General features: G+C 54.7%; 1 protein-coding gene across 7 annotated transcripts in view; it reads left to right on the top strand.

The window, feature by feature from the left end:
• Positions 1 to 6: 6 nt before the first annotated feature.
• ACCS (1-aminocyclopropane-1-carboxylate synthase homolog (inactive)) overlaps positions 7 to 10,632 on the top strand; it is a 27,981-nt gene continuing 17,355 nt past the window's right edge. For 5 of the 7 annotated variants that reach the window (XM_029956194.1, XM_029956199.1, XM_029956197.1 and 2 more), the window contains exons 1-10: positions 7 to 339; positions 1,143 to 1,433; positions 2,586 to 2,645; positions 4,428 to 4,498; positions 5,649 to 5,718; positions 6,214 to 6,280; positions 8,198 to 8,295; positions 8,812 to 8,889; positions 9,576 to 9,676; positions 10,304 to 10,393. In XM_029956194.1, coding sequence (XP_029812054.1) covers positions 1,143 to 1,433; positions 2,586 to 2,645; positions 4,428 to 4,498; positions 5,649 to 5,718; positions 6,214 to 6,280; positions 8,198 to 8,295; positions 8,812 to 8,889; positions 9,576 to 9,676; positions 10,304 to 10,393 — 926 coding nt within the window. In that variant the 5' untranslated portion in view covers positions 7 to 339. The remainder of the gene's footprint in view (positions 340 to 1,142; positions 1,434 to 2,585; positions 2,646 to 4,427; positions 4,499 to 5,648; positions 5,719 to 6,213; positions 6,281 to 8,197; positions 8,296 to 8,811; positions 8,890 to 9,575; positions 9,677 to 10,303; positions 10,394 to 10,632) is intronic. The other 2 variants (XM_029956195.1, XM_029956200.1) reach the window with 2 other exon arrangements.

Raw genomic sequence — 10,632 nt, 5'->3', positions numbered from 1 at the left:
CGGCGCGGCGGCTGGAGCCGCCTTCCTGCGCTCCCGCTCGGCCTCCGCCCGCGCCGCCCGTCCGCAGGCCTGCGCTGTCGGGGGGAGCGAGGTGAGGGTCCGGCCACGTAGGGGGGACCGCGGGAGTCCCCTGGGCTCGGGGCCGCTGGCTGTCACCGTCACGTGGTGTGCGGGCTCGCTTCAGGACGGGAGACTCGGCGAGGAGCTGTAATAACATTCCACGGAACTGGAGCCACGAGCCAGGATTTGTTCTAAGCGCTTTATGTACAGCAAGTCCTGTATTTCCAGCCTCGCCGCGGCCCTGCTCGGCAGATGCGGAAACCGCCTTAGAAAGCGGAGGTGCCTGCCCTCTCCTGCCACCTGTGCTTCCCTCCCTCCGGTGTGAGGACCGGCCCCGGAGCGGTGCCCGGCGCGGGGGTGGGGGGGGGCTACACTGGAGAGACCCCCAGGCGTCCTTCCTTTAGTCCCCTCCCATCATCTATCTGCTCCGGACTCCGGATAACCTCCTGCCCTTTACTCTTGCTGACTTCAACCACCGCAAGACCCCTGGGACTCCTGGCTCTTTCTGCCTTTTTTTTTTTTTAAACTTATTGTTTATTTTGAGAGACAGAGAGAATGAATGAGCGGGGGAGGGGCAGAGAGGGAGGGAGACTGCGAATCCCAGGCAGGCTGCGCCCCATCAGCATGGAACCCACAAACCCTGGGATCATGACCTGAGCCAAATCAAGAGTCAGACACTTAACTGACTGGGCCACCCAGGTGTCCCCTGGCTCCTTCTGCTTTAAGTCAGAAACTTTTAACCTGGTGTTTGGAGATTGAGGTCAGCAAGGATGAAAATAGGACGTTGGTGACCCCTTAGGCTGCAGAATGAACTCCCATAAATATAAAACAAGAGAGGAGCTGTACGTCAAAGTCAAGTACACCCCCTGCCGCTGAGTAGATCCTTAACGGAACTTACTTGTTGAAGGCTTTGCACACTTGGTTACAACCAGTAAGGGATGCAGGGATGCAGGGATCGGGGAATATACAAATGTAAAGGAAGGGGCTGACGGAGAATGGGAAGGACCTCCTGACTTCCAATTCATATTCGCAGCTACAAAAAGCACCTCAAACAGGCACGGATGCCCTTGTCTTTTTTGCAGATGTTCCCTCTGCCTCAGAAGGAATCCAGGGCACCTACTGCCTGTCCAGGCCTCGCCTCGGCACAGGACCTGGACAGTAACCACGGGGATGGTCTGGAAAGAGAATGCTCCAGAAAACCAGAACGGAAGCTGCCAGAGTTCAGTGGAGTGGGTGATGCTCCAGCCACGGTGCCCTCTGACAGCGCCTACCTTTCCTCCAGAGGAAGCGTCATTAAATGGTTCTGGGACTCAGCTGAGGAGGGCTACAGGACCTACCACATGGACGAGTATGATGAGGAAAAGAACCCCAGTGTGAGTTGAAATCCCTGCTCCCTCTGGACCCCAAGGGAAGTCTGCAGGATGGGAGACCCTGCCTTGACCAATAGGGAAGTGCCCAGCTTGCTCTCGTCGTATTGGAGTTATGGTCCTCTGGCCTCCAAGAGGGCTTCTGATGTAGCTCGGAGAGTTCCCAGTTCATTGCCTGGGTCAGAAAATGGCCCATTTATGATTAGGGGGACCCTGATTGGTGAGGGAGGAATTAAAAAACTACAGAATGTTCTGTGGATTCCGACCGCAGCCACGCATCGTCAGAGCTGGGACACGACTAGAGTTCAAGCTGCAGTTCTCTCACGAATGGGTTGTGTATTCGGGAGCTACTTACTTAATCGCTGGGTTGTGTACTCTTGAACTCATTTATTTAATTTCTTTGAGCCTCAGTTCACCTCTAAGTTGAGATTATGATACCTGTTCTGTAGAATAGTCTCAATGAAATGTGATGGGGTCCATGACGTTATTAGCTCAGCACTACCACATAGAGCGTTCAATACATGGTAGTCACCTTTATTACTATTATCTGAACCAGTTGTAGGTTGTGACTGATATCACCTTCAGAGGGCAGAGAGCTGTAACAAATAATCCCTTAATCATCTTTGTTTGTTAAGCGTTGAATCAGGTGCAGGGCGCTAGGGCCAGCCCACACTCAAGGCTGCTAATGAACAGAATGTGCAGATGTAACACCCTGCAAGAACAGGTGATAACGTCTGTGGCTTCCATCTTGGGTACTCGTGGTGTCTCGTCCTCTCTTGGACCCCCTGTCCTGGGGGGAAAGCCAGCTGCCATTTCATGAGGCAGTGCTGTGGACAATCCAGTGTGGCGAGGGACCGAGGCCTGCCAACAATCATGTGACCGAGTGTGGAAGTGGATCCTTCCCTCAACGGAAGATCCATTTTTAGGTGGGGTTCTGGGTTGGGAGCTTCCTTGAAGAGATGGCATTTGAATGGAGCTTTAGAGATGAGAAGATGGGACCAGGAAGCTGAGTGGAGGTGGGGCTCGAACAAGGGCAAGGAAGGGTGTTTGGAAGGGGAGGGTCACTCCCGCTTTGCTTTGCTGCCTCGGTGTGCTCCTTGGGCCTTCCTTTGGGGCCCCTGGGCTATGTTGACCCTGCCTCCGTGTCTCTGTCTCCAGGGTATCATTAACATGGGCACCAGTGAGAACAAACTCTGCTTTGACCTGCTGTCCAGCCGGGTAAGTCCCGGTGCTCCTCTGGGTGGTGTCACTGGTGCCCAGGGGGCTGTCCGCTGTTGGACTTCCCCCCGGAGTGCTTCCCTGACAGGAGTCTGCTGCTGACCCGAGGCCAGGAGACCCAGCTTCCAGATCTGCCTCGGGGGGCAACTTTCTTGATCTTGGGCAAGTCACTTCCCTGTTCTGACCCTGTTTCGTGAAGACCCCTTCCCTGTGCTCAGTGCCTCCTGCTGGCTGGGTCCCTGCTCGCAGTGGGGGGCACTCAGCAGGGTGTGTCCCGTGTTTAACACCTGGCCCCAGGGTAAGGAGGACTCTGATTTGTGGCTTTTGCCGATCCCCATAGTGTAAATACTCACACTGTGGCTGATTTCAAGCCACGGATGTGACATCCCTCACACAAAGTGGGAAAAGAGGTGTTAGAGACACGCATCATGTAGGGTCCCCACCGTCTAGACACACAGGCAGAAATAACCTGAGGAGCACACATAAAAATGTAGTAACATAACCAGAAGCAGTGATGTTCGAATTATTACCTTTGTTTTTAATGCACTTTACTTACTTATACATTTATGTAATTTAATTTTTTAAATGACTGTTTTAAACACAGCTTGTAAAAGTCCTAGAAACTTAATGAAGCAGATTTCTTGAGCTGGTGTGAGCTCTCTCTGGCAAACCACTGGAAACACCTAGGAAACGGGTCTCCCAAGGCCACAGAGTCAGAGTGGGGGATTGTAGAGAGAGTGACGCCTAACCCAAAAGAACTTCTTTCCAGAGGTGTCAAATCCAACACCTAAGGGAAGAGGAGTGTAGGGAGCGGGTTCAAAAGGCGTGTTCTACCTGAAGCCAGGACCCCATTGCACTGTCCACTAGAAATAAAATGTGCACCGCATATGTGATTTAAACATTTCCATAAGTAAAAAGAAACTGGCAAATTCATCTTAATAATATATTTTATTTAGTCCATTATATCCAAAAAATAGGACCATTTCAACCTGTAATCAATAGACAAAGATGAAGCTATTTTGCACACTGTTTTCATATCAAGCCTTCAAGACCCAGCATGTCTCCGTTGAGGCTGGCCACGTTCCGCGTGCTCGGGAGGCACCCGTGGCTGGTGGCCTCCGTCCTGGACAGTGCAGCTCTGCAGGAGGAAGGAGAGGGAAAAGGCTGGGGGTTATAGTCAAGGGGCCGATTGCCCTTTTTCTTTGGGTCCTCTCTCCAAGACCCCGACTTTTCCTTGACATTGTGTATGTGATGCGCTGGGTGTTCCTACCCCAGTGCCTGGTCCTGGTGGGGTTGGTCTAGAAACAGCCACACTTCCCGGAGAGTAAAGTTGCAGGAGCTCCTGCAGGAGCACAGTGGCCTGAGTCCCTCCAGAAGGTGAATCCACACTGAGGTGATGGCGCCTGATTCTGGGACCCCTTCTGTCACCCCAGGGAGAGGCTGAGTAGCACGGCCTCCTACCACGGCCTCCGCAAATCCACTGCCTGGGTGTTTCAGATGGCAGTGCTGTATAAAGAGCACTTGATTAGGAGTCAGACATTCTGGGTTTTGTCTCGGCTCTGGCACTTGCTAGTTCTGTGACCTTGGTGGAGTCATCTCACTGTTTTGAGCCCCTGTTTCCTCATCTGCGGCGTGGGCAGGAGAGTGCTGTGCTGTGCTGCGGTGTCGCGGTTTCTCTGCTGAGCAGGCTGAGCCCAGGTTTTACTGGTGCCGCATGGATGCAGGTGGAGGTGCTGGCAGCCACCATGAGGGTATGTGACCCGCTCTTCCCTCTGTCCGCAGCTGAGTCAGAGCGACATGCTGCGGGTGGAGCCGTCTCTGCTGCAGTACCCTGACTGGAGGGGACATCTGTTGTAAGTAGTTGCCATGAGCCTGGTTCTCAGGCCTGGCTGGTTTTGCTCCCAGGGGACAAAGGACATCTGGGGACATTTTTGTTGGGAGGGGCCTGTTCCTGGCGTTTATCGGGGAGAGGCAAGGGGTGCTGCCGGGGCCTCCTACAATGCCCAGGATAGCCCTCACGACAAATAATGATCCCGCCCAAAAGGTGAATGTGGCAGGTGGAGAAAATCTGCCTCAGGCGGAGGGCCAGTCCTGGAGACGCGGTGACTGCGGGGTGTCCGGGAGCGTCTTCAGGGAACTCGTGCCTCTGCCAGTGCCAGCCCAGCTCAGGTGCTCCCTAGCCTGGCTTCCCTGGGTGTGAGGCGTGGGGAGGGCCTTCAGGCATGGAGTCTGTGTCCCTGCTTTCTCAGGAGGGACCAGAACCATCGCTGGGGAGGGGGGTCGGCAGGGGGTCTGGCTAAGGCGTTTTCCTCCTGGTAAGGTGGGAGGTGGTACGTAATACTAATCTGAGTTTGTCCTCATTGAGCACTTGCTAGGGGCCACCTGCTATTCTAAGGACTTAGTGGCTGAGCAGGACTGGATTACAAAGTGCATGTTCTTCTACTAATTAGGATGGTGAGCCCTGCAGACAGACCACTGGCATGAGTGTGGACTGTGCCACTTACCTACCAGCAAGTGACTGATTTCCTTCAAGCCTCAGTTTCTTTGTCTATAAAATGGGAACAATGATAATAATATCATAGAGTTGTTACAAAGATTAACTGAGTAAAATCCCCCCAAGTAACTCCCGCATCATGTAAGTGCTCACTGACAGTTAGCAACAGTAACTATGATGATAGTTGTTGTTACAGTATTACTATTAGCTAGATCTACATGTAGATAGACTGTTACTTTTGATATTCTACCCCTCACCCCGCCCAGGCTTGCCGATCAGGTGGGTAAGGCGTCCTAGAACTACAGAGAAGGCAGGTTTTTATGTGTGTGGGTAGTGGTGGGGTTGGGGGCTGGGGGGCCCCGAGAAGTGCAGACAGCACTGACCTCACTGCCCTTGTGAAAAAGCATAGAAGGATAGTGGCAGCCATCTGAAGATTCACCAGAGGACCTTGGGGATGGACTATGGGCTGGGGACCCTCTAACAAGTGTCTGTCTCTGTCCCAACTTTAGCCTCCGGGAGGAGGTGGCCAGATTCCTGTCTTTTTACTGCAAGAGCCCTGCACCCCTGAAGCCAGAGAATGTGAGTAGCCCCCTCCTCTGCCTTCTGCTCTTCTGCCCACTTCCCCCAGTTTTCGACTGGCCAGGGGTAAAGTAGGGCTGGGATCTGCCTTCCACTGCTTTGACTTGTTTCCTGGTGGAATTAGGAATACTGCCTCCTTCTTTTCCTCCTCATCCTGCATATTTAGGCGATAATTGGGATATAATTTCTGCCCCACTTTGTTCTGTGGTCCCTCGTTGCCCTGACACCTTGGGGCAAGACCCTCTAAGCGACCAGACCCCTCTTCCTTGCTCTGTTGATCTAGAGCATCGACCAAAGAGTAAGTCACACAGACGCACTTGGCTGTTATTCAGGAGGGGCCTTGGCCTTCCTCTGGTGGCTGTACTGTGACAGAGCCCCCGAGGGCCCCACGTTGGGGCCTGACCCTCCATCCGTGCCGGCCTGCACAGAGCCATGGGTCCTCACTTCCACCTGCCCAGACGATTCATCCTTCTGGTGTGGACGTGTCACCCCCAGGTGGTGGTTCTGAACGGCTGTGCCTCTGTCTTCTCTGCTCTGGCCACGGTGCTGTGTGAGGTTGGGGGTAAGTAGCCTGCGGCCTGCTCAACAGTGGGGGCCACCCTCTGCCTGCAGTGTCCACCGCTGTCTGTCTTTGCAGGCTGCGCCAGAAGGCTTTGGGCCATGATCGGCTCCCAGACTGCAGGGGGCCTAATTAGTGCTTTGACAAGATGCCCGGATGTTGGCCTCTCAGGGGAGGTGGATGTGTGCCACGTTCTGGGCTTCTCTCTGTGATGAGCTTGGCTTTTCCTTTTGCATGATGCTGCTGCATCCGTATGTGACAGTGTGTCCCAAAGCAGGAAGGAAGGAATGAGGTGGTGCCTTGCTTGCCTCTTTATTATTGGGCGGGGGGGAGGTGCAGGACTTTCTCAAAAAAGGCCCAGCACTGACTCTCTAACCCACTCCCAAGGCAGTCCCTGGAAAACAGGAGAAGAGCCCCAGTTGGCTTAACCCAATCGTGGTTTATCCTCAGGGGCTGGGGGAAGGCCATCCTTCCGTCCTTCCCACCGTCCTCGGACTGGTGACATCTGGGGAGTCCGCTGCTCTCTTTGCAGCACAATTGGAGTGGCTGTCCAGTAGGCAGCCAGCAGCGTCTGCTACAGGAGCCATGGTCCGACTGAGATCGGGTCATGGTCAGGGTTATTGTTGCCAGAACAGAGAGGCCAGACCCACTCATGGTGGCTTAACTAGTGGTGATTATAGTGGTAACGCTAACGGACCACATACTGGGTGGGAGGCCCTGGCCGAAGGCTTCACACTTAGTCCGCACTTAATCCTCAGTCCATCCCTCTGAGGCAGGTTCTGTGTTAGCCCCATTTCACAGATGAGGACATTAAGTTACCTGTCAGATTCTCTCTCTCTCTCCCTCACACACACACAAACACGCACACACACACACACACACACACAGAGCTAGTAATCAGGATTTGAACCACAAAAAGAAGATTCCCTGCAAGGGTATAGTAGGCAATTTCCTACCCATTCTAGAACAGTCAAGAACAGGATCAGTGTTGCACTCTCCATCTCTCACTGGGGTATATAGTTCTTCTTCCTCCCCCTTTTATATGTGGGGCTCTCTCTGGTCCTTCCTCAGCTCCATGTGGCGCAGTGTTGCTGCCCCCACTCCAGCTGCATGTGACCTTTCTGTCCACGTGCGCACTGTCATCTGATAAGCCTCTGTGCTTGCTAGAGCAAAGGCTTGAGAGAAAGCATGTGATGGGCTTCTGGCCAGTCAGTGGGTGGGCTCCCTTGGGTCCCTTGTTTCCCTCTGGTCCACTCCCCGTGGCTGGGGTAGGAAACATGTAGGACAAAGGCTGGCCCTCCCAGGGCTGCGAGTCAAGGTGGCCTGACCATGTGTAGGCCTTGGCAGTCATCACCCCCCGCCCTCCATCCATGGCTGGGGTCTTCTGCATGCATCCCCTCCTCAGCATGCAGTTTCAGCCTTTGGTTGGAATGTGCCCGGAGGGGGAAAATCCACTCTTCTCCAAGACACTCTGACTCCGGGCACTTCTGTATGCTGTCAGGTGTGTGCATTTGCCCAGCCCAGATCACCCTGCAGCTTCAACTCAGTGGACCCCTGTCTGTCCTCGGAGTGACCCAGCATGTCAAGGGCTTTAGAGGGATCCTCTGAGGTTCTGTTTGCTCATCGGTAAAGTTACTGACGTCACAGAGCGATAGTGAGGAGCAAATGAGCTAATGCGCAAATGTACATTTAACACAGTTCCCAGCATGTAGTAAGTGTTCAGTATGTGTTAGCTGTTGATTATCAGCAAGGGGACTGATCTCAGTGGATCCAAGTATTAGAGCTTGGGAGTTGAGAGACAGTGTTCCTCCAGTGTCCCCCCAGGGACATGGAAGTCTGGGAGAGGTGTGGAGCCCGTGGACGGGGGGGTTGGGCATTCTGGCCAGAGAGTGACAGGCCCTGGCCCACGCCTACCCTCAGAGGCCTTCCTGATCCCTGCCCCTTACTACGGAGCCATCACACAGCACATCTATCTCTATGGCGGCATCCGGCTGGTCTGTGTCTATCTGGACAGTGAGGTAAGAGTCCCTGTGACCCCAGGCAGGACCTGTGCCTTCCTATAGACGAAGACATTTCTCTCTAAGAATTTGAGGGTGAACATGGGAGGGAAGTCCATGCTGGGGGCTCTGGGGTTACAGCTGCAAGGGGAGTAGAGCCCACGACTGTCCACACCTGGGTTCCCCAGGGTTCTCCAGTCCTGGCTTTGAGATCTCTGGGGTCAGAGTAGAAGCCAAGGGCAGCCCCAGGGAGACTGCATCAAAATGGTGGGGTGAGGATGGGGCAGAGCAGAGCTCAACATGCAAATTCTTGGACCCCAATCAGAGCACCTCTGGGGCCACTTCCCGACTAAGTGGTGAGGTGTCCCTGATGTGATGGGGTGGGGGGTGGGGGTGGCAATGAGGAGAGGGAGCCTTCCTGTGTTTTTTTCAGAGACTTCTTTGAGGAGGCCAGAGATGACAGGGGTAGGAGAGGCCCCAGAAGTTCAGGTTGAGGGGATCACTGAATTTGGTGGCTTCTCTCCCATCTTTTTCTAGGCCACCGGGCTGGACACACGTCCCTTCCAGCTCTCCGTGGAGAAGCTGGAGATGGCCCTGCAAAGAGCTAATTCCGAGGTCTGGGGGTCAAATCAAACTCAAGGCTAGGAGTGGGAGCAGGACAGGGACTTCCTGTGGCTGATCTCATCCTGGGTGTGGGTTGGGACTCCCTGATGGGGACGGGAGTCAAGTAGGAGCCTACCCAAGGAGGGTCTTCTCACTAGAGAAAGACTCTGAGACCTCTCTGTACAAAGAGTCAACCAGGGAACTTAACCCCCCACCCCCCCACCCTATTTTGATTTGGTGGGTCAAGTGTGGACCCTAGTGGTCTATAGTTTGACAGTCTCCCTGATGATTTAGGACACGATTCTTCTCTCGCCTTGAGGGGACGTCCTGAAGAAAGGCAGAGACAGAACTACTCCTGTGGTTCCTCTTGGTCCTTGGTCATTAACACAGTGTAGTACGTGCCCACTATGGGAATTCTAAAAGTGAAAACCCCCACCCGTTATCCTACCAACAAAGTCAACCTTTACCATTTGGGCATATTTGCCTCTGGGCTTTGTTTTCTGCCTTTGTTTCCTTTCCTGTTGACAGCATGCTACAGATACAGTTCGGCCCTTGTTTGCATACTCACATTGTGGCGTGAGCACGTTCCCATCCCATTGCCCCGGGGGCCTGCCCAGCAGCCAGTCCTGTCCAGTGGGACCGTGTGGCTCTGGCCTTCAGGAGGACCTGAGGGTTTTCCGCCCCACTGCCGGTTTCAGGGTGTGAAGGTCAAAGGCCTCATCCTCATCAACCCCCAGAACCCTCTGGGTGACGTCTACTCCCCCGGAGAGCTGCGCGACTACTTGGAATTTGCCAAGAGGTGAGGTACCCCACACCCTCCCCGCGAAACCTCCAGGCAGATCAGGAAACAGATGCAGGCTTCGGTACAGGCCGTTCCCTCCACTGTGGGCTCCCCCTGGTTTGGTCCTTCCCCAGCAGTGGGGCGGGGGAGCAGGGATGTGGGGCTGCCGCTTCCCTCTCCCTCTCTTGTTATAGTAACAGCTGTCATGGAGTATACACGCTCGGGGGGCGGGGCGCCCTGCCGAGCACTCACGCGCTGTGTCTCACATAATGCTCCCGGTCACCATATTAGCTACCACGCTGTCATTACCCCCGGTTTGCTGAGCCTTAGAGCGAGGAGCGGAGCAGACTTGAACCTGGGTCTGTCTGTGCATAACTGTTGTGCACTTCTCTGTGTCCTTCATTGTGGAGGTGTTCACGGCCCGCTCCCTCTCCCAGCCAGGGCTTCCGAAGCCCCACTGTCGTCCGCTTTGTGTGTGCGGCTTCCTGTTTGAAAGAACAGGCTCAAGAAGGGTGTCCTTGGGAAAAAGTTTGGTAACCTGGGCTAGACCATGGTCCCCTTGGATTTCTGACTCACTGCCTCCCCACCCCGGGGGACCTAGCTGGCCTGCAAGCCAAGCTGTCTCCTCCCCACCTGCTCCCCCAGGCACGAGCTGCACGTGATGGTGGATGAGGTCTACATGCTGTCCGTGTTTGAGGAGTCGGCAGGGTACCACAGCGTCCTAAGCCTGGAAGGGTGAGGCCGCCCCGCCAAGGCTGACTCTGCCAGCCCCCCCGCCCCCCCCCCCCCTGGACCCCACAGTGCCCCGGCCCGCAGGACATGGCCTTTCCCAGTGCACTGCCTCTGGCATCCAGCTAATCCCACTGTCCTCAGATCCCCCAAGGAGAGAAGATGGGAGGGCCCAGCTGCGTCAGGGGTGTTCACATTGTTCTTTGGGGTTTCCGAGAGCCCCAAGGAGGGGCCAGGCCATAGGA

The sequence above is a fragment of the Suricata suricatta genome, chromosome 11 (genome assembly GCF_006229205.1).
Source record: "Suricata suricatta isolate VVHF042 chromosome 11, meerkat_22Aug2017_6uvM2_HiC, whole genome shotgun sequence".
Lineage (NCBI taxonomy): Eukaryota > Metazoa > Chordata > Mammalia > Carnivora > Herpestidae > Suricata > Suricata suricatta.
This window is presented reverse-complemented; position numbering and strand designations above follow the sequence as displayed.